At 36.5% G+C, this 24,482-nt stretch overlaps 1 protein-coding gene and 1 long non-coding RNA gene across 3 annotated transcripts in view; one reads left to right on the top strand and one right to left on the bottom strand.

The window, feature by feature from the left end:
- Positions 1 to 5,044: 5,044 nt before the first annotated feature.
- The window catches only part of LOC140341077 (pregnancy-specific beta-1-glycoprotein 5-like), a 78,593-nt gene continuing 59,155 nt past the window's right edge, over positions 5,045 to 24,482 (bottom strand). Inside the window, exons 3-4 of one of the 2 annotated variants that reach the window (XM_072426610.1) lie at positions 18,636 to 18,679; positions 5,045 to 5,215 (exon numbers count right to left, since the gene is read on the bottom strand). In XM_072426610.1, coding sequence (XP_072282711.1) covers positions 5,060 to 5,215; positions 18,636 to 18,679 — 200 coding nt within the window. In that variant the 3' untranslated portion in view covers positions 5,045 to 5,059. Of the gene's footprint in view, positions 5,216 to 17,067; positions 17,089 to 18,635; positions 18,680 to 24,482 lie in introns of those variants that run through there. The other variant, XM_072426615.1, reaches the window with a different exon arrangement.
- LOC140341079 (uncharacterized) lies at positions 6,838 to 21,333 on the top strand. Its single transcript, XR_011922805.1, has 5 exons — positions 6,838 to 7,195; positions 17,283 to 17,354; positions 17,591 to 17,932; positions 19,439 to 19,539; positions 19,643 to 21,333. It is a non-coding gene; the product is annotated as an uncharacterized lncRNA (long non-coding RNA).

The following is a 24,482-nucleotide window of genomic DNA, read 5'->3' on the forward strand; positions in this document are numbered from 1 at the left end:
GTGTAGGAGACTAAGACATTTGTAAATAGGTTAATTGTGGTACAGTTTGAGATATGTGGTATTAGATAATAGGCATTATCATTATTGGAAAATGGCGCTGGTTCGAGTTATATTGTGGAGACAATACCAATAGAAGAGTGTAACCCTGCTTAGTTTATTTAGTTAATGGTTGCCATGAATTCAAATCTGAAGTCTGATTAAGCCTAGGACATCAGTATCTTAAGTTAATTACGCATATTTACGTGATTAGCTACATTCTCTCATTCCACAGTTACTATGTAATCTTTATACAAAACTAACTTTTGCCTCATAGTTCCATGACATTACAAAAACTTAGTTGTATATTGCAAGAACATATATAATTACACATAATTCACCTGAGTCCTAGTTCAACACACATGTACACTTCAGAAGTGTTTCAGGCACTAGCTTTTGTGTTTGTGGCTCTCCGCTGTTTACTGTTGCAGAAACCAGCAGTAGTCCCCCATCATGTTGGGGTTTCACTGACCTTGATATTTTGTTTCCATAACAGAAATGTCCTGGTGGAACCTCTCCCCTTGTTCATCACTCACATCACCCAAATTTTGTGGGAAAAAGTCCAGATGGGAATATAAGAAATTAATTTTAAGTGACATTCTGCAGCCAAGTTGACGGTATGCTGTTAGCATGTTGTTCACGTGTTCAGCATGGTTTTCAGCTCGCTGGTTGCCCAGAAAGTTTTGTGCAACTATCATAAATGAATCCCAAGCAGCAAGTTCAAGTGGGTTGAGTTTGTCTCCAAATGTGGCATAACACATCAAATTGTGGATTTGGGGACCAACAAAAATGTTTGCTTTCAGTTTAGCATCTTTTATAACTTTTAAAAACTTGTCCTTCAGATACTGAAAACCAATACCATCACGATCCATTGCAAAAACAACATTTTCAATTAATCCAAAGTTAATATGAAGTAGCGGAAAGGAACTTTTCTGTGGATCAATGAGTGATTTATGATTCACATTGTACTGGCCAATAGTTTGTTCAGGCCTGGGTGGCCATTCTTCCACTTTGTAGTGGTTGTGACTGTTCCACATACACAGAAAGCACATATATTTTGTATATCCCAATTGCAGGCCAAGAAGGAGTGCCACCACCTTTAGGTCACCACAAATGTTCCAGTTGTGTTCTGACTAATCAATTTCAGAATGACCTCCATGGATTTGTATGTCTCTTTTATTCCCTCAGCATGAGCAAGAGGAACAGAAGGTTTTTCGTTACCTTTATGCAGTAATGCAGCTTTTAAACTAGCTTTGCTCTAGTCTTTGAACAATCGCCACTGCTCTAGTATGTATTCGCACCTAACTCCATCATCAGACCACTCACGTCAGTACAGAAGCAAATGTCATTTTCCAGCTTGTAAAAACCTGCAAACTCTGTGTGACAATCACAAAAGTGTGAAGTTTTTGTTTCTTTTTCCACTCCTTTAATCTGGAGGCTAACAGTTAAGACTTCTTTTTTACTAAGACAGGTCCCTTACTAGATCATCTAAATCTGATTGGCTTATAAAATGTGGCTTACCCTCTTAAAATTGGGGTTCATAACATTCATTAACATCAACGCTGTCAGTAACACTGTCAGTAACAACAGATGTAGGAAGAACTGGCACTGGATTCTCTGCATCATGTGGCACCGGCTTCAGAGCAGATTCACAATCAGGATAGACAATTTTTGACTTAGTCTTCTTCGAAAACCCAGCAATTTTTATTTATACAGAAGTAGCAGTCCGAGTGATGGTCTTTTGTCTCACGCCAAACCAAAGGCAAATCAAAAGGCATTTTATTCCTTTTACCATTCAACCATTGTGATAGGCCAACATAACACACCTGACAGCAGATATGAGGTGCCCAGCTTTTATCATGATCTCCAATTTCACATCCAAAGTAATACTTGTAGGCAAATCTCACCCTCTTGGTTAGGTTCTTGCGTTGATCACACGGCGTATATTTGCCACAAATGTAGCAAAAATCGTCTGGTTAATTAACACAGCTGCGCCTACTTAACTTAAGCTCAAAACAGACTCACTATGGTCTAGCTGTACTATGCAATAAGATGGTTTCGCACTGGAGACAAGCCCTTGGTCAATCTCACCTTTTACTGTATACCTATTTCTGATGTCAGATCACTGACTTGCCCAGACATGTCCAGCCACTGCTTGAACATGCATGCCACCAGGGGGCGTGATTCAGCTGAGGAGGCAGCAGGCATAGTGGTAGCTGCAACTGTTATAATGTTCCCATGTAAAAATACATTACCCAATTACCGACCAGTAAAACGGCTATAGCACGCCTATAACTTAAAATCTGTACGTGATAGGCAAAGTCTGAGTTCAAATTTGTTCAGTAATATAAGCCTTCTCTTTTATCAGCTAAATCAAGTGTAATGATGACATATTTCTTTTTGGTACATCATTTGATACTAAATATATAAACAATGTTTCCCATATTTGATGCAACTGTCTCAGGCTCTGAAGGCTGAGCGATGCTCTCACAGGTCCTCCTGACCCCCACAATAGCTGCATATCTTTGTGGTCCACCCCTGGGGGGTAGCAATTGTCTGAAACTAGCAATTTTTAAAAAAATATGTACTTACCGAAAATCAATTTTTGTAATATTTGAATAAACATTGCATATATCTGGATGGGAGAGGGTTGTGGGAATGTGCAGTTGTGGCTTTAAACTGTTTTTGTGTGCTCAATGAAATGAAGTGTGGTGCTATGAAAATTCACAAACTTTGCAATTAAGCTGTTTAACGCTGGCCAATGTGTATGATGTTGAGGGCTTTAACTTTTTTTCTAGCAGAAAACTTTCCAATCCCTCTTAGATCTGTTGTGACCATCATCAGTCATCTTAAGCCATTACTGCCTGAATAATATTAAATAAAATTAGGTCTCACAGCCAAAACTACCTAAAAAGAAACCTTTTTACACCTTTTTGAAAATATATGAAGCTGATATGTTGTCTATGAAATTATTTTGTTCTATAATAAGACACATAGTTTAAAGGTTTCCCACAAGCATGTGATTTAAAGGAATGACGGTTTTCCAAGTTGCCTTTGAAGTTGCTTGTTGTATTTTGTGTAAATGTATTTTCCTATGTGGCATTGCCTAGCCCAGTGACAATATTTCAATAGTTCCCCATCCATTCTATGGGCCTGATTTATGAACCTGGGTGATTCAGCAAATCTGGAATGGATCTGGTTGGGGATTCACTTGCGGCTCGGTAGAGGCATAAGCAGGACATGATTTAATAGATGAATACACTGACCTTAACCTCCTTCCTCCGGAGACCCAGCTACTCTCAGTGGGAAACATTGAACAAAAAAACTAGAATTCATTGTGGACCATGAAAGAGTGTAAAGGAAAATAAGTAGAAAGAGTACTGGGTTCACTGTGAACATGACAACCAATCTTTACTGATAGAAATAAAGTTCTAAGGCCCTGCTGCTTTTGCCAGTCCTTACCTGTTGGTGAGGTGAGGCTGTTTGTGCTGCAGGATAAAAGATATGTCTGTCCTCTTTTCACCCCCTTCTTTCCTGAAGAAGCAGAGTTATCCGTGAAACGCGTCAAAAGACTGTGGGGTATGCTCTTTGGGTTGGTTAGCCCAGGCAGAAATATCTTGTTCCTATAGGTTGCATATTTTTAAATATGTTTTAATGTAAATGTTTTTATATTAAATCCAATAAAGGTATAGTTTTTTGATACAAATTTGTTGAGTTAAGGAATGTTGGCCCTAAAAGTCCCCTTACTGAGCTAACCCGCAGGTTCTCCTTTCTTTGTGGTTATAACTTTGGGATGTGGCCATAGGCTAATTAAGACATATATTACATTACTTTTACTTTACTTTTATTAAATCCATTCCAGGTTTGCTAGATCTCCCAGCTTTACTGATGAAAGTGTATCCTCTCCAGCCTTGGAGAGCTTTAATTAATCATGCCCTATATCTCTCCTGCTTCTTCTAACTCAACTCAATATACTCTGACTTATATACTTATTATCTGCATCCCACGTGGTATGTGAGAACACCGCGTGTTGATGTCATCCTAGCTTTTAGACAGGACCGTTTTGGGGCTCTGGCATCCCCTTCCTCCTTGCACTCCACATGGAGCGCCCCTCTCACTTGTGAGCCCCATTGAACACATTTAGTTGTTACTTCATACAGGGAGCCAACAGAAAACTGCCTGACTTCCAATTTTAGATACTAGCCAACAGAAACTGCCAAACAACTTCTCAGAATGATGCAATTCTATGGGTAAATAGGCACCTTCCCTTTCCACCACCTACCCATAATGTATTACTTTCCAGTATAAAGCATTCTTGTAGCATGGTATAGCTATCACTATATCTTGCTACAAGAATTCTTTATAATTAGTCATTAGTTTGAAATTCAGATATGTCATGGCTTTTTATTTATAAATCCATCTGCTTTTCTTCTGAATTTTATTTACATCACTGCCCATTTTATATTTTTTACACTCTCTACTATCAATAATCTGACTTCATCAACATTAAAGTAATTTTTTAATCCAATAAACTAAGAGATGTGATCATTTTACAATTTTTAATTAAAATGGTAATGAATTATTCTATTCCTGAAGCACAACCAAAGTAATGCTTTTTATTGTGCAATTAGGCTGCATAACAAGTAAAAAATATTATATTTTTTATCAATGTAATAGTCAATAAATATTACAAGTTTGGAAAAAACAATAAGACTATTATCAAGAGTCAGGGTGTTTCATACTTTAACTTAAAACACACAGCATTTTTTGTGCATATAACATAATTGACATAGCCAAACCCCTAATGGAAGTTTGTCTATACTGAAAAAGTATTCATGCAAACACTTTCCAACATAGACACACCAGTAATATACTTATTACTCAATTTCTTGCCAAACCTCTCTTGCATATCCATAACACATTACTCATAACACACACACACAGATAAATATATATATTTACATTAGTGACTTTTTAATAGCCAACTTTCCACTCCCCTCAGTCTCCTGAATGAAACACGACACTACTCTCTGACTTGCTGTTTCCCTAGAACGTTCCTAATCGAAGTGGGCGACCAGAAACATCTAAAACTATCAATCCCAATTCTGCTTGTGGTACTTGAGGCATCTTCTGGTAAGATCTTAATAAGTCCAAAATGTTTCTGTTTTGGGAAATTCTCCTGGAAAGGTTCAAAACAAAATAATATTACAATAAAAAAGTAATCACACAAAATGGAGAAACTTTTCCTCCAAAATTTCCTGGGTAGTCATATGCAACATAAACAAGAGAGATTCTGCATACCACCATAATACTTCAAAACTCTCCAAAACATTATGCATTAATAGCTGGAACAGTAGAATTCTTTAGAAGGTATGAAAACTGGATGTAACCCATGATTTGCAAAAAATGGGCTCGTAGCAGTAGAACTGTGACAGAAGTTATTTAAGAAACTTCTTTCAGTGGCAGCATATTTAACCGGTTGTTCTGAAGTTGGCAAACAAAACACATGAGATACTGTTTAAGAGTCTGGTTAGTCCTTTTAATCTGTCCATTCGTTTGGGAATAGAAGAAAATGGACAGAATATTGCCTATGCCAAAACTAGTGTAGAAAGTGTTCCTTAAACAAAAAAAAAAATGTACACCCCTGTCAGATATATTTGCTTTTGAAAGGCCATGCAGTCTGTACATTTCACACATTTTGGATGTTTGTTCAGCAGTACGAAGGCCTCTAGGAAGGAAATGAGCCATTTTTGTTAAGTGATAAACCTCCCATTTACTAATACTACTAGTATGGTTGTCATTCATTAGATGCAGGCAGTTCAACAATGAAGTCTATTGATACCCAATGGCGAGATGGCGCAGGAAGTGGCTGTAGGAAGCCTACTGAGAGAGGAAAGGGTTCCTTGCGAGAGAATAGCCCCAACAGCTCAATCTGAAGCATCTGCTTCTACTATGAATGGACGTTCAGGATTGAGATTCACCAGAATGGGTGCAGATGTGAACAAGGTGTTTATATGTGAAAAAGCAGCATCTGCCCCTGCAGACCAAAAACAAGGAATTTGGGTTATACCTGCTGCAAAATTTTTAATAAATCTTTCACTAACTAGAAAACCCAACAAATCTGGAAAATATTATCGTTTTTTATTTTGTTTAAATTCACACTTTTTGAGTTTAATATACAACTGATTACAGCTCAGTCTTTTAAGAACTCCACCTACACAATCCAACTGTTCCTTAAAAATGTGAGTGTGTCATCAAGGTAAGCTACAACAAATTGATCCATTATTTCGTAAGGCATTGTTTATGAAGTGCTGAAGATTGGCCAGGGCATTGCACAAACCAAAAAGTCATGACCAAGTTATCCTAATATATGTATCTAGTTCATTGTTTCGGTTCTCCAATATGTTGCCCACACAGGGATACGTTACTAATTATAAAGCACACATTGTAAAATATATATTTTATTGTCATATTCTTTATTTGTTAGGAACTCTAAATATATAACACTACAAAAACATGTAACTTTAATTGAGCGTTAGAGTGCTTGAATAATATAGATATGGTATTCTACACCCACCTATGTCTCGTACAGGAGCTCAATAACTGTCGTCCAAAACAACCATAAGTGAAATTTTCATGTGACAATAGAAATTAACAAACGCTAAACAGGCTGCCATGCAGCCTGTAAGTTTTAACAAGAGGACAAGTAAGAGGAACCCACCTTATAGTAAAATAATTGCAGTCAGTCATTTAGCATTTTGACTTGGCAGAACAATTTATGTTGTAGACTGTTGTTTTCACCTGAGAGGATCACAAATGTTTGTCTCATGTGACGAAAATCGAGCATCTGTATAGTTCATTGTGCCACTGAAAATGGTAATGTATCTAGCCTTAAGTTTCATGCCTATGTTCTAGACTAATTTTAGACTAACAATTATTGCATAATAATATGCATGCAATTAGATGGAGAAGAGGTTGATTTAAATATATTTACCTATCTTTCTATCAATCAAAATTCTGAAACTTAATATGCAGAACTGACACACACCTGAAAAATGTACATGGCAGGGTATAAAGTGGGAGCTGGATCACTGCATCTTTATAATTTGTCTACAACCTTACCACTTGCAGCAAAGAGCAGACCTCGAGAGGAGACACAGTAAGTGCTTTCATCCCATTTATTTTATTTTTTTTTGTAGTGCTGTATAAATTTTAGCTTTCTTGTTAAGCATATCATTTTTACAATCTATGAGTATTTGACAAATATCAGTTTTGGTGCCCTATGTAAACCACTAGATCTACTAGTAATGATAATTTTTTTCTTTGCTTTTATGTATCCCTTAGATTTAGGATTCACAGTGTTTTCACCTACGGTGCAGACATTTTTCTAATTTAATTATTTTGGAAAACACAGGTCTGCAATACGCAATGACTTGAAAATTGTCTTCAATAATTAATTTGCACCTTACCTTTTTTTGGGGTAAATTAAAAGATAACATGCATTTTTTCCCATTATGTAAAGTTTTCCTACAAAATTCATATAAATAAATCTAAACAATGCAATCACCAGTAAAAATGTATTCAAATGAGAAAGATGAAATGCAGCTTGAGGCTCACTGAACAAGCAAGTTCTCTGAATTTTATTTAAGTCCATATAGTTACCAAGGAATTTGGGGACCATTTCATTAAACGAAAGCCAAGCTGCTTTTTCCCCCTCAATGTTACAAAAGCAAAAATGGCAAGGCTCTTTCCAGACCATAGGCAGCCCAAAACAAAAATATTTTTTCTACCTAGGGACTACTGTTGAAGGTCTTCCATGCAAATGCAGCCAACTTTATAAAAAGCCCGCAAGTTGTCCTAATCACCAAGTTTCGCTCCAATATATAGATGAAAAAGGCTTTCTTAATAAAGGCAGTGATGTTCCTCTCCTGTTTTTTCACAAGATAGTTACCACATATGTAACAAAATGTGTCAGGTGAGAACAAACAACAAAAATAGTCAAGTTTGAGAAATCTTCTGTAGCTCTTGTTCTTTTGTCTTGAACACTTTGTCTTTGTGCAATTACACATCCTTTGTCTTTTTTATTGCTTTCGTATAACTTTTGCTCATTCAAAAAGAAAAATTTTCAGGTATTTTAGTTAGAAAACTTTAAAATACTCTGTGTAAGTACAGTGTGAACCATTGGGGAATAATAAGAAGCGCCCAAAACAAACGTGTTGATCTGAAGAAAAAACTTAAGTGATAGAAAAAAATGGATGTCATTTTTGCATTGAGCACCCCAAAAAACATAAGAATCAGGGAAAATTTTTGAAAAAATGTTTCCATCACAGGCCTGTTAGGTGTGAATTCTGTGTTAAAGTCTTGTAAATATTTTGTTAAATATTATTCTGCATTGTCAAAGATGAAAAGGAGCAAAATGTAACCTCTTTAATTTTGGCAAAACCAGGCCCCATCTCCCTTAATGGTGACAATGGCTTAATTTGGGGAAAAGTGACTCATCTCCACAACATGATCCATCAATGTTTTCACACATGATTTTCAAAGCTTTTACCCAGGATACATTATTTTTTCCAATTAAATCATCGGTTTATGATATAAAACAAAAGGATTTGTGTGTGTGACAGTATGTCTGTGTGTACTTCAATGAAATACAACTAAAAAAAGTTAATAATTATACACACACATACAAAAAGACAAACTGATATGACAACAATATTCTTCTAGTGTATTTACCATTAGGCTGGTAAACATCACAACCATAAGCTGTGTGCTTCAGCATCCATAGTTACCAAGTACGATGGGCAATGTTCATCCACACCAAGATCTGCAGTTTTTTTTTTTTTTAAAGTGTACAGCCAAAATTAATTGGATTTAATGATGAATCCAAACAGAAAAATGTGAAAATCTTGCATATAAATTGTTTATAAATAGATTCCAGTTTTGGGACTTTCTGACCCCATATTATTCTAAGTTTCAGCCTGTAGCATTTCTTCCCATGCAGAAGGATAATTCCATCCGTTGTCACACTTCTGTGCTGCAACCTCAGTAAATTTCCCTGCCTCTTTACAGTCACACAGGTGTGGTCACACTCACCTAATATATCTTACTTTTATCTGTCACCTCCCAAAAAGCTTTTCACAGTTTTATGCCAAATGAATATAATCATCTGTAACACTTAATCAGTTCACATAACCCCTTGTGTCCTGTTGTCAAAATGCACAATAACAAAGATAATTGCTTTGTATATAATATACGTCATAACTATCGCATAGTATATATGAACTAACAATGAGCATGATTAAAAGGCAGAAAAAAAGAGCTTAAGTCCATTGGTTAAATTTAGATCTACTTTAACAAACTTTGTTTGAGTTCTGTGAATAGAATTGCAGAAGACAACTCTCTAATGTGCTCCGCCAGTATTCTCAGATTTGTACTTGCACTCAAAGTGCTTCTAAAGACTAAGGTGTATATTTACACCTCTCCAGCGTTCTGAGGCACCATTGATTTTCAATGGTACCCCAATGCACCTACAACACACATGCCTTGAGGAGAACAGTACTGGTGACTGGAACTATAAAATCCCAACTCCAGTCGAATTCAGTCAGAGAGGTAAAAAAATCCAAGTCAGAGTTGATTTTTTTAAAGGTCTCTAAATAAAAATACTAAAATTACTAAAATGATGCCTTTTGACAATTTTAATAATCTTGGACAGTATGGAGTTTGGACTAATTTTTTAACCTGTTCACCTCTAAGTCTGTTTAAAAAAGTTGACAAAACTGACAGTGTATGATTGCAATTAAATGCTGCAAGGTCGCATTGTAATCATTTACAAATAGCTTTCCATATTGTTGCTAAGAAAATTCACCAAATTTATCAGATTTCGATTATTCTTAAGTAGAGGTACAAAACCACTAGCAAGTGGCAAACAGTTTCCTTAGCCAATTCTAGGAATCTGGGACAGTGTAGGGCCAGTCTGAGTGTGGGGCTAGTCTGGTGCTGAACGATCTTGTTCATGATCTAAATCTATTCAAAGACAAAGCTAAATTCCTTGCTTCTAGGCTTAAGCAGAAGAACTTGCTTGTAAAGGGTGTTATGGTAACTCACTACAGAACATGAAACCATAATTTGACAACTTTCATCACTGATGACAGTTCATTGTGCTATTGCCATGACTTCAATGGACTATTCAACAGTTTGTTACAAGAGCATGTGTCTAATCTTTATTGATTCCTCGCAAAGAAGCTTGAAGGAAGTCCTACTGCATAATAGCAATCCATCCCAAGTCTACTGATTACCCATTCTGTTCATCTAAAGGAGTCTTCTGACAACATGAAAATATGGCTTGAAGCAATCCAGAAAAAACACACCAGTGGAACACCTGTGATCTTAAGGCCATTGGCATATAAATAGGAATGCAAGCAGGCTTCACGAAATACTGCTGTTTCATTTGCCTCAGGGATAGCCAAGCTCCTGTAAACTTTGGATCTGATTAAAGCTCTCCGAAGCTGGAGAAGATACACTTTCATCAGTGAACCTGGGTGATCCAGCAAACTTGTGGTGGAACTGGTCCAGGACTAAAAAAAATTTCTAACAAATAGCATGGTACTTTTAAGAAATTCATTCCAGGTTCACTGGATCACTCAGGTTAACTGATTATAGAGAGCTTTAATAAATCAGCAAGCACCCAAGAGACACCTTGAAGCAGTGTCAATTTTTTGCCTCTGTTTGACTTGTCTAATATATTTCTACCACCTCTCCATATCATGCTAAGCTTGATGAAGAACCTTGTAAAGGCCATGAGTAAAACGAACCTATGTGGTTTTCAGCACCCTGTTAGGAAATTTCCAAACTTAAGCACAAAATAAAGGAAGAGATATTTATAGGTCCACAGATGAAGTCCATTTTGCAGCAAGAAGGTTTTAAACAACCCTATTCAGCAGCGGGGACAGAAGCTTAGGAGGCATTCAAGTGGCTCTGCGAAAAAATTCGGGGTAGCTATAAGTCTCCTGCATACAAGGAAGGATTTCAGAATCTCCTTGATTATTATCAGAAAATGGACTGTCACATTTAATTGTTATTTCAAAGCCATTATTTCTACTCTAACTCTTTAGTCACTGGCAAGGTACCGATGGATTGGCGTAAGGCCAATGTGGTACCTATCTTCAAAAAGGGAACAAAGTCATTACCAGAAAGAACAAGAAGAAAGGGAAAGATAGGCTTTTAAGGCATAGGTGCAAACAATTGTATTCCTGTTTATTTATATATAGAGTCAAGGTTGTCCTATTTCCAACATAACACTCCTAGTCTATATATGGGAATACAACATGACAGAAAATGTTGACAAAGCTAATATAAGTATATATCTCATGTCTCAACGTGTTTCCCCAGATTGGCTTCTTCAGGGGATTATAGGGATCGTGACAGTGGTTGCATTGAAAGAAAAAGGCTAATCCATGCATGAAAGAAAAAAAGAAACATTTAGGTGTTGTGTGGTAAAACAATGCAGTTTAAAAATATATATATATATATATAATAGGTTGATTGATTACACAAATATTTTTTTTGATGCTTAAAAACAAGAGTAAGAGTATCAAAGAAATATCCACATTGGAATGCCCCTAGATCCCTTATAGAAAATAGAAGATTATTAAGGGTTAGGTTGGTGATAATAAGGTATAAAGTCAAGTATCAGTGTAGTTTTTATACTTACTTGCAATGTTTAGCTCTGGTGCTTGATATATATGGGTTTATAGGTCCCATGAATATTAGGAGAATATCGGTAAAATGTAAAGGGAATTTAATCAATTGGTCACATAAAGATAATTATACTAATTGAACAGAAGTATGAAGTGGTGTAAGTACTTTGAAAAAAGAGGAGGGAGTTGTCATCAGGTAACAAGTTGTTTAGATACTGGATAATGTGTGTGCATCCTTGTATCTATTTATGATATAATAGGTGTAGATTAGGTAATAGTATAAGTATATAATTTACTATAGGGGGTAACAGTTAGGTATAATGGGTTAACTTATTTATGCATGGTTGAATGTGACAAAGGTGGTAAAAAAATGTTTTTTACATTCTGTCACCAACTTTACTCTACTATAGTATGTACTACCTTTGTTTCTTCATCTTTTGTGGTCATAGAGGAAGTATGATATATTTAATGTACCTTTAACCTTCCCTTCCTAGACATCTGTTGCCTACACTCTAGGGGCACATTATCTATTAGTAAAGGACTAACCTTGCATTCAACCATGATTAAGTAAGTTAACCCAATTATACCTAACTGTTACCCCTATAGTATATTATATAAGCCAAGCCTAAAATTTAATTAAATATCAAAGGGGGGATAATTAATTAAATTTTAGGCTTGGCAAACATTACATCCTGTGTAACTTTTTCATAAGAAGAACAATCCCATACAAGCCTTCCTGATAACATCCTTTTTCTATTATACACATTGCCAGGTAACTACAGACAGGTTAGTTTAATATCCATAGTTGGAAAGGTCCTAGAGAGTTTCATAAAGAACCACATAGAGGAGTTTCTGCTAGAAAATAATAATATAGGTGATAGCATGGCTTCAAGAAAGACCGAAGTTGTCAAACAAATGTACTCTCTTTTTATGAGGAAGTAAGTAAACAGGTAGACAGTGGAGTAGCAGTTGATATTGTATACTTGGACTTTGCTAAAGCATTTGACACTGTACCCCACAGATGGTAATATGCAAGTTAGGGTCGATAGGTTTAGAAAAGTCAGTCTGTAAATGGATAGAGAACTGGTTTAAAGACCGCATCCAGAGAGTTGTAATTAATGATTCATACTCTGAATGGTCTAAGGTTATTAGTGGTGTACCCCATGGTTCAGTGTTGGGACCTTTACTGTGTAACATCTTTGTAAATAATATAGAGTTTGGGATTAAAAGAACCATTTCTGTGTTTGCAGATGACACCAAACTATGTAATGGAATTAAGTCCATACAGGATGTCTAATATCTACAAGCAGACCTGGATGTAATGTAAAGTTATGCACTTAAAAGCTAACAACATGCATGCTTCATACTGTCTAGGGGGAATACATTTGCGGGAGTCAGAAATGGAAAAGGATCTGGGGGTTCTGGTAGATCATAGACTTAATAACAGCATGCAATGCCAAGCTGCAATATCTAAAGCTAGTAAAGTACTTTCTTGTATTAAAAGAGGAATAGACCGCAGAGATGGAGACATAATCCTGCCCCTGTACAAAGCATTGGTCATACCACATCTGGAATATGCAGTCCAGTTTTGGTCACCAGTTTATATAAAGGACATTGTGGAATTGGAGAGAGTGCAGAGAAGGGCAACTAAACTAATAAAAGGAATGGGGGAGCTCAGCTATGAGGAGAGATTAGCTGAACTGAATCTATTCTTCCTTGAGAAGAGACGTTTAAGGGGAGGATATGATCACCATGTATAAATATATAAACGGTCCATATAGAGAACTCTCTTCCCCCTTATTCACTGTAAGATCATTACAAAGAACAAGAGGGCACTCTTTGCGTCTGGAGGAAAAGAAGTTTAAGCCCTGGATAAGGAAGGGATTCTTCACTGTAAGGTCTGCTAAAATGTGGAATCAGCTCCCACAGGAAGTAGTTTCAGCAACTACTATAGATTGCTTTAAGAAAAAGCTGGATGTTTTTCTAGAAGCACAGAATATAACTGGTTAATAAGGATTTAAAGTAAAAATACCAGTAACTATTGATCCAAGGAACATTCGATTGCCTCATGGAATCGGGAAGGAATTTTTTTCCCCTGTTGAAGCAAATTCACCATGTAACCATCTCTAAAATTCTTTTGCACAAAAATCACTTATTCATTGTGGGTTTGTAATATTTCCTCTTCTAAATAAGGAAAAAAATAGTTTAGATGTCATCTCCAGATTTGAGGTTGCACATTTCTTTTTGTTCTTTTTCAACAACAAAAAAGTCCTATATTTGGAATCTGTTGGGTGTAAAAAGTGTTTCTGTAACCATCTTTTGTGCTTGTCATGTAGGTATTTGTGTGTCTAAAAATTGTTGGCTGTGGTTTTATTTTCTTGTGGCTCTACCTGAAGATGATCCTGTTCTATTTTATGTATTGGGAATTTTTGGTCCCACCATTTCAGTGCCATTTTATTTATTGATTTTCCCCAGGTCACCCTTAAAGCATTCAATAAAAATGTTCATGATATTTTCAGTCAACTGCATAAGGCTAGATTCCCAGTTTTTCTTCAAACTAGGGTCAATATTGTAGACATCAGGACATGATTTATAGTTTTCTGAATATATTTTTTTTAAAAAAGGGTTTATGCCAAAATAAGTATGATTTTTGTAAATCATTTCTTCAAACTGAGAAAATAGATAATATTTCAGTTTTTCTTTTCTTGAATCATCTACTTCTTTGTGTGGCATTTTAGGACATTTAAAGACATTTTATTTAGACATTTTAAAATGTGTATGGATTGAACAAATAAAAAGCTCTCTTTTGTGTGCATTGTCAAAGGACAATAGAAACAAAAGACTAAAGCCAGCACTGTATCAATAAAATTATCCACAAGAAAAGACAAAAGATAACTGGATATTAAGGCTTTAAAGTAAAGATAACTGAGACTGTTGATCCAGGGAATAGTGTTGGTCGAATAGCTCACTATTCGATTCGTCAGCTATTCGCTCGAATAGAGCAAAATTATTCGGGTGGTCGAATGTCAAAGTCGAACACCATTAAAGTCAATTGGAGGAAAAATTCGGGTTTTTCAGCACTGTGTAGAGCTTCTACAGCCTCCAAACAGATGTAAAAAGATACATTATAAAAGGATACATAAAAAGATACATTGTAAAGAGATACATTGTAAAAGGATACATGAAAAGGTACATTATAAAAGGATACATAAAAAGATACATTGTAAAGAGATACATTGTATAAGGATACATAAAAAGATACATAACACTATTACATACCCCTGTACTTCACATGAATAATAAAGAGCACCTGTTACATCAATATTAGGCTAAAGCTAGGTACACACTTCCAATAATTATTGTTAGAAAATGAACGATTACGACCGATCAACGATTATGCACGATTATACATGAACAATCATATTGTGCAAAATTCTGTACATGCTGTAACAATATGATCGTTCATATATAATCCACCAACAGTGTCCACACGCTAGATACAATCGTTTGAACAATGCAAGGAAGGACATGTAAAGGAGAAAGTGTACCGCAGAAACACGCACGATAACTGAACGTCACGACACTGTACATACGATAGATAGTGAAAGATCGTCGGCCAATCAGATCCACCGTGGCGGTCGTTCATTTGCAACGACAATCCTCATTCCTCGGCGTCCTTGGTTACTTTTTTATGGCCAATCGGTTGTTCAACGGTTGTTCGGCGGTTGTTTCTAAGGATAATTATTGGACATGTGTATGCAGCTTTAGTCTACATGGACTGTTACCCCAGCATTTAACCTGAGGCTTTTTAAAGCCCATGTTTGAAGTCCCCATGCATTCCCATGGGCTAATCTACACCAGGACGTTTCCTTCAGGCACGTTTTTGAGCGTTATCTTAAACGTTGCTTGCAACATTTAAAAAATTAAAACGCTGGATAAACCTGGGAAAACGCTTCCATTGAACTCGATGGAGGCTTTTTCAAGCGTTTTTAAGCTTTTATGAAAGCATCCATTGAAAACAATGGGGGCTTTTATAAACATTTTTAGCAGGACTTTGGAATCTGGAAGCCCCCTTTAATAAGGAGACTCCCAGATCTCCTGATTGGCTGAGGAAAGGGAAATCCTGATGATGCTTGAGCTGTCATCAGGGTTTCCTATTTCTCAGCCAATCACAGAGCAGTAGAGGTGATGAATGAAGATACGTATCTCCATTCAACCTCTATTGCCCTCGTATTGCCTGCGGTTACAGCTAATTGAAGGCACCTGCTTCCAATTAGCTGTAACAGCAAAGTTTCCACGGTCCGGGAATCCCACAATGACATTATGATTCATAATGTCATTGTCAGATAACCTGTAAAAAAAAACAAGTTAAAATAAAAACACATACAAATTAAATTTATTTAAGATTTTTTTTTTTTTTTAAACTTTTTTTTCCTCAAATTTTTGTAGTCGAATCCCGTGTTTTTCGGGTTGGGTCTATCCGAATTCAAACAGCCATATTCAGGTTGAATATAAGGACAACCCGAATTCGAACATCAACACTACCAGGGAACATCCGATTGTCTCATGGAATCAGGAAGGAATTTTTTCCATTGTTGAAGCAAATTGTACCAGGGTTTTTTTTCTGCCTTCCACTGGATCAACTATGTTCAAAGGGTTTTATATCTAGGATATGTTTATTTCCCTTAGTAATTGAACTTGATGGACTTATGTCTTTTTTCAACCTGACTTACTATGTAATTATGTAACTTCATAAATAGTCAAACTATGAGAAAAACTGGTGAAGGTATAAGGGGTCAATGGGCAAAACCTATTGAAATTTTCCAAGGCTGGAGAAGATGGAATGGATTTCTTAAAATCCAAGTTGGCAAATGTTTTAAATCCTGGACCAGATCTGTTCCAGATTTGCTTGATCATCCAAGTCCTCCCCTGATAGTCTATCTTCTCCCAGCTCTCGGAGAGTGTTATTAAATCAGCTACAGTAATGCTTCTTGTCAGTCAGTGGGTGGTGGCAGTGGGTGTAGAGGTGGGTGGGGTATGGGGTGGAGGCAGACATTGCCGTAGGTGGGACATATAACCAGTACATGGGCATAGACAGCAGAGGGGCCACCGCATCAGTTGTTTACACACATCAGGATGCTTTTAATAATGCCTTGTGCACATTGATATGCATTCATAAGCACAGATGAGATGACATCTCTTTAATTTAATCACACAAAATACTAAGGTGTGAATCTGGTATCAAGTTTTTGAATAATTGAGTATATTTAGTTTTTCACACACAGCTTCTCAATTTGGCGTGATTTATGATGAATAAATAGTGACACAGTAGATTCTGTTGGGTGTTTTTTTATACCTAGGGTTAAAAAAAAAAAAAAAGAAAAGTAGAAGTTAGGAAAATTGCTAAGGATCCAGTGATATTTTTTCCTAGTACATAAAGCCTTGGAATTGAAATAGGGCATATTTCTTTTTCTCATGGCTGTATAATGTCAAAAAACAGTGTTTGCACTGAAACATGTACTCCACTTCATCTCTTTTCTTTACCCATAGGTGTGACACAATTAATATTAATGATGAAGCACAGTGTGAATTACCTATCCACCATTGTGATAATCCTGACAGGTAAGAAATCAATTCATTTTGTAATGTGTGGAATAAACCAGATTTTTAGGTGGCATTCTTCTTTAAAATTAAAAAACCTATCGTGTTGGCTAGTGGTTGTCAGAGATGTGACCATATAAAAATGATCACAAAATATGCACTATATTCCTATTTTTAGTAAATTTTTTTTATTCGTTGAAATGTAAAGCCACCCATTCTCTAAAAATGAATCTCACATTTGTTTTGTTTTTTTGCAGCTTTTGTTTGCCTGTGGATTACACCAGCATTCAGTAAACTCACAATCAAACAAGATCCTTCACCAAGTAAAATAGGAGAAGAAGTTAATTTAACAGTCACTGGAGTAGATGTCAAGAATATCCTCTCATGTAACTGGTTTAAAGGATCCAGTATCAAAAAAGAAGAAATGGTTTCTTTCTTCATCCGGAGCATAAATGAAACAAAAAACTTTCAAAAAGACACCACTATAGATGATAACTGCACATTGACATTTAACAAGCTTGATCCCAAAAATATAATTCAATATACACTATTTGCACAATTTAATGACAGTGTAGATATAGCTAGCACTATGATAAATGGTAAGTATCAAACAAATAGTTGTTTAAAAATTATTTTCAGTGCAAAATTAAAAAATATAACCAGAATTATTGATTATTATAGGAAATATATATGTGTGAATGGGATCTGATAACTTTGGCTGACATAGTAGACAGCTCCCTTCTGACAAATGAGCATGTAGGGAGTGTCACATTGAACATTGTGCAACAGTGCACTGGTACCCAGAAAATAAATATTAAATTTGAAAATATAGCCCATAAAAATATGTGTTGCATGACTTAATTATAAGTACATATGAACTTTAGTTTTCACAAATACCTTTTAATTCCTTCCTGTGAAAGCCACCTAATGAAGCTTCCTGTGATAGGATGGCAACAATGCTGCATTGCTCACAGCCACTTTCATGTAGACTATTCAAGCTTGCCCTATAGTTGGATAAAAACCATGTCGCAGGGAGTGTGGCTAATAACATTATCTTTGGTGATTCACAAATCTTTAGCTTGCACATCAAGTTCTGCCCAATCCTTTGTTGATTGACAGCACTGTGTCTGCCAAACCCTCCTACTGTGAGCTGCAGTGTTTGAGATTCCACTGATGGAGGATTTTTTGTATATACTTGTGTATCTACCATATAGTAATTGGACTGCCATATACACCATAACATTTTGTTACAACCGAAAGTTACATCTTAATACCAAACAATGGCTAAAAGATATCACTGACCTCTCTTGGTGCTCGTACTGTAAAGTAATTTGTCTTCATGTTTCCTAAAAGATGACAACAAATAAGTTTAAAGTTAACTTAAGCTGTTTTCTAACAGCTTAGAAAAATCTATTTGCATACATTAAAAACTGGCAGGATGTCAATATTCTGCTTTATTAAAATGAATAAATAAATAAAGACCATGATATATGCAACTTCGTTGCAATTGTTGATAAAAAAAAAGTTTTAAAGTGCTTTTGCTACTTGTAACTGTTTGTCTGGGATATGTTAAAACTTATGTGAATAGTGGCAAAGAGTTGGGAGTAGTTAAGAAGTTAAGGATTTTAGATGTTGCCTTATGTATTACACTGGAAAAGGAGAAGTCCAATAAGGACACCTTTTCCAGGGGGATATTGCTGACTTGGGAAGGATTTAGAACGCTTCATATATTCTTTCCTATACATCTGAATTTTAACTTCCAGACATTTTTTTTTTTAACTTTTTTATAGTGAAAGGAAGGGTTAGAACTAAGAAATTTAGAGTGTTTAAAGTGTTTCACTGTCATCTCCAATGATTATCCCTCAGTTTAAAAAAGATATTCTTTACTTTCCTGTTATGCCTCTGGGACACGTTGCTAGTTTAAACTTAAATGTTAAATTAAAATGTTATTGTAGGTTAAATGTTACAGACATTATTGAACAGTGTCATTGAAGCTAACCCTTCCTTACTTTTTCCAAAATAAATAAAAAAATAAGGCTGTAGATTAAAAATAAAAATTTTAAAAGATTTAATGTAAAATTTTCCATTCTACTTTCAATTTGCAGGAGTTGGCAGGATTGAGCTGTCTTTAACTATGCTCCTGGCATTAGCTGGGTTGGTATCATCCTTCACACTTTTCTGAGGTAAAACCACAGGAGAAAAAAAGGTGAGAGCAAATATATGCCTGGTCATATGCACCATATAAGGTACACATTTTACATTCTGTAGTGCATAGGTCTAATTATACTTTCTTTTTTTTCTTTTCATAGGAGATACAGTGATAACATATGATGCGATAACCAATGTATAATCAAATAACAGAACCTCTGGGTGATCTGTCAGGCATGCTATCTTTCCACTATAAATATTCAAGTGTCTTTACAGCTTTGTATCAGAAAAAGTCAATCTTTTCTTGGGACAAATTGGTAGGCATGTTATTTCTTCAGTGATTGATGATTGATGATTTAAGGCTCTCTGTTCTAATTCATTAGCACACAAAGATGCCTGAACGATAACTTTGATTTCACACTGTATTTATTGCAATAAAACTCCATGTCTAGTGGTCCACTGTGAACAAGGAGATTTTTTTTCCCAGATGCCCAGTTGCAAAGCTAATAGTATTTTATTAGGATACAAGAATAAAATGATTGTACATGTATTTGGTATAGCAAACTTGAACTCTTCCTGCCAGATCATCTGTGTCCAGCCCTTATGGAGGCCCAGTGCGGTAGATTCTCATTTTCAGTCTGATCCAATGAAGATATCTGATCTTAAATTAATTTAAATTGAATTCAACAGCCAAATAATCATAAACAACCGATTTTTGGGTATTCAATTTTTGGAAAATTTTGATCAAAAGAACCTAAGTTACATGTACAAAGTATATAGCAAATATAAGTCTTCCCGTCTACCCTGTAAGAAACAATTCCCACCCACCCATCCACATTATTGGAACTAAAGAGTATTCTACATGTGTTTACAGAGTTTTGGGTCTATTTACTAAAGTGATTACCTATCACTTGAGTAAGCGAAAATTGACTTGCTTGTATGTTCCAAACCTAATGTTCCCTCATCCAGATTCTATATAATAATAGTTACCCAGACACACAGAAAACCACTAAATAAATGTAACCATTGCAGTCCACAAAACACATATTTGTGTTTTTTTATTGGACTTAAACTATACCTAAAACCTATTTACTTTTATTTTTTGAAAGAGTAGGAATTTTGTTCTTTATATTCCTCTCTGAGCGAACCACCCCTCACTTGGGAGTTCCACCCTGTATTCTGGTTGTCTTTGTCACTGAATAAAAAGGAAATTCTTTTATTACAATTAGAGTAGGAGCTAAGGAGATCTCCTCAACCTATTATGAGTCTTTACCTTCCTGTTGTGTTTTGGGGCAAAAAGTAAAGAGAAATCTACGATGAGACACCGACTGAAAAAACTAAAAGTCAAAAAGTAAAAACAAAAAGTCTTGTTAGTTGTAAGTAATAAATCTGAACACCTAAAATTGATATGATGTTTTTTTTCCTATAGTCTAAGCATTGACATATTATAAACACAAATCTGATTTGCTAAATGGAAAAAGTAAGTATTTCTAGTAGGTTCAGTAACCAGTCCCACACTAAGCGTACTGTATGCAATCAATATGCTTCATGAACAGTCACTGGCTCTCATGTGTGATGAAAAAAGTCCCCTCCTCCCCATATTGCCTGCTTAACTTCTTTGGTTCCATTTTGTGCTGTTTGTTACCAGTTTGCTCATTCATAGTTTACATACATAAAATCCAGTTTGTACCATCTAGCTTTGATTCTGTCTTTGTTGAACCTGTTTTTCACCCATGTAATTAATCTCAATAAACATGTTTTTAAGACTGACTTCTTTAATTATTATATTATTCTTGATATGTCAATTCTAAGGCTAGCCAATGATGTGATGACAGACATAGTTACATAGTAGGTTAGGTTGAAAAAAAACATAAGTCCATCAAGTTCAATCACTAGAGAAATAAACAGACCCAGACATGTAATCCTGTAAGACATACTTGGTTCAGAGGAAGGCAAAAAAAAAAAACCCTGGTACAATTTGCTTCAACAGGGGAAAAGATTTCTCTCCTGATTCCATGAGCCACCGGATGTTCCCTGAGTCAACAGTCACTGGTATTTTTACTTTAAATCCTTAATACCCAGTTTTATTCTGTGCTTCTAGAAAAACACCCAGCTTTTTTATAAAGCTATCTATAGTAGTTGCTAAAACTACTTCATGAGGGAGCCGATTCCACATTTTCACAGACCTTACAGTGAAGAATCCCTTCCTTATCCGAAGCTTAAACTTTTTTTTCCTCCAGACGCAAAGAGTGCCCTGTTGTTCTTTGTAATGATCTTAAGGGGCCTACATGCTCAGATCTGATTTTTTTGCTATTATTATATAAGACATGAGTTAGACCGCTCTGCAAAGTGACTTTTTACCCCATCTACATGTGCAGGTGTACCCCTAAAACAGATAAAAATTTGGTATATTGCAACCAGTAGTTCTTGCATTTGTCTCAAATGCACTAAAATAGTATGGAATCAGTAGGAGAAGATGACCAAATGCCAGTACCTTAGAAACCTTGGGGGGTGAAGGGGTAAACCTTCTAGTGGTAAAGTGCCAGACCTTAAAGAATTTAAGAACAAACGTATAATCCTGGGATGGTTACTTACAGCACACTCCTAGGTTTCCTGAACACCCTTTTTGTAAATAGGGTTCCTGGCAACAGGGTAAGGTAGCACCTCCAGTACATATTCTACAAGCACTGTTCCGAATCAGACACCCAGTAGTTGATTGGGTCTTCATTTACTAGTGAATCCAAGCTGGAGTATCCAGTACTACTATAGTATCCAAGCTGGAGCTGACACAGTCTATAAACTTCAAGGCTGAACACTGCCCATGGGTGCCTTCTTACAGCATATGTTGGCTTACCTCTTATCTGATGGAATGAATGAATAAGATGAGTGAATGAAATTGATGTGTCCTATAAGAGGGTTGTTTTGTAAGGACAACAACATAAAACCAGTGGGGCTTACACTATCTACCCCTAAAGATCCAAATGTGGGTCAGGCCACAGAATTGTGTCCTCTGACGACTTCTCCTATACAGGAATAATGGCTGAGGTTTACCAAAGATGGAACATCCTCTTTGGCTTTTCTCTTCTTCTAAACCAACACCTTCCTCCAGGGCCACTATCAAAAATGTATAGGCCCCATACTGTGTAGACTTTCTAGGCCCTCCCGACCAATGTATAAATATTCAGCTAATGGTTGTATAGTTTCAATCGCAGTTGATTTCATCTTTGGAACAGAATTTAGGAAATCTGAGTTCCGATCAGATATTACAGTACCGAGGGCTTTTTTTCTTATTAAATGCACCGTCCTCAAAAAACTATTCCTTACTCTCCTTTCCTCACATACCTCTGTATGGAGTGCTCTCTGGGGGACAGGTCTGGCACAGTAGATGGAGGAAGGGGGTGGGAGACGGACAATGTCTGGACTCTGGAGGATTAACAGGATGTGAGTTTCGGCACCTTTTTACTTACAAAAAAAGCATTGATGTGAGTTTCGGCACCTTTTTACTTACAAAAAAAGCATTGACAGGTCGCTGACAGGTATAGTAGGGCTCAGTCAATTCATCCACTTTGACAACTATAGAAGGCCAACAATTGATGACAGCTCTATACCTTTTATTGACAGGCATAGTATGCATCAATAAAAAAATACAAATTCTGAATCCAGTTTTATTTTTTGACCTCTTCACCCAGATTTGAGTTGAGTTAGAATTCTTGTATTTCGATCACCTCTAGTTGTATCATTGCAAAAGTCAAGCCAAAGGGCCTGGGCTTACCAACAAGGGAGTCAGGTACAATTGTTGGGTTTGGGATACCTAGGTGTAGGTGGAGGATCTGATTTGTGAGAAATGGAGCACACAATGGGGTAAGATATAGATCATGCTTCTTCTGCTCTCTGCCAGCAGCAACACCAACACAATAAAACAGCCATCCGCCTCCATCTCTTTCCACCTACGCGACCTCTTCCAGCTGCTGGCAATCAGTTCTCCTGTGGGCCACTAGTTAGAACTTTACAAACTAGTGTTCTCTTCAGAATTTAATGTCAGTGGTTTTAAAGTGTAAACAAAGCCTTAGACTTAGGGCCTTTATTAAAGCTTTCCAAGGCTGAAAAAGATACATTTTATCCGCTGGGAGATCCAGCAAACCTGGAATGAATTTCCTGAAAGTCATTTGCTATTTGTGTAATGTTTTGTTGTGCAAATGTTTTTAATCTTGTACCAGATCCATTCAGGTTTGCTGGATTCCCCAGCTTCACGGAGAGCCTTGGAGAGCTTTAATAAAGCAGGCCCTATGTTGGGTCTGGCCATGAGGTTGTAGTGCACTTTCCCACTACTTTCTCACGTCAGCATGTTGCATTTACCCAGGGTGGCCCAATAGACATGAGGGTTGCAGTGAGAGTGCCATGGTACCTGTCGTTTCCCACGATGCCCCCTGTCCAACTGTCCTACTGCATCCTGCACCTGTCTGCTGTCTCTTACTGTGAACCTAATGGTGGCTGGTGCTGTGACTTTGCATTTGCTACCTTGTTACTATGAGCTTGTATTCCTTTGCCATTCTAATCTGACCCTTTGCCTGGAACTGACCCATCACCATTTGCAGGGTGCTCTGGTGAAGACCAGGTGTCACTTAGATTGCACACCTCCGGTGATTCCATGCTACCTGCCTGAGGGGACCCTGACAGGGTGGCAACCAGCAGTCAATCGAATATAGAGTAAACTTACACCAGGGCTCTGCTGTGGACAACAACTAGTTAATGATCTAAACTTAAGTGACCCTGCAACCTGTCAGTCCTGCTCAGAGGATCCAAAGGAGAAGGATACATAATAAGTAAAAGATACATATGTATATGTCAAGCAAAGTTAGCAGGGTTCCCAAATTTACTATCTCTCTGCATGGACCGAGACATTGATGACAACCATTCTGAGAAAAAGCTGAATGGATTTTGCTGGGTAGCAAAAAAAAGGTAGAGATTAGCTGAAGTGAATTTATTCTACCTTGGCAAGAG

Source organism: Pyxicephalus adspersus, chromosome 11 (assembly GCF_032062135.1).
Source record: "Pyxicephalus adspersus chromosome 11, UCB_Pads_2.0, whole genome shotgun sequence".
NCBI classification, from domain to species: domain Eukaryota; kingdom Metazoa; phylum Chordata; class Amphibia; order Anura; family Pyxicephalidae; genus Pyxicephalus; species Pyxicephalus adspersus.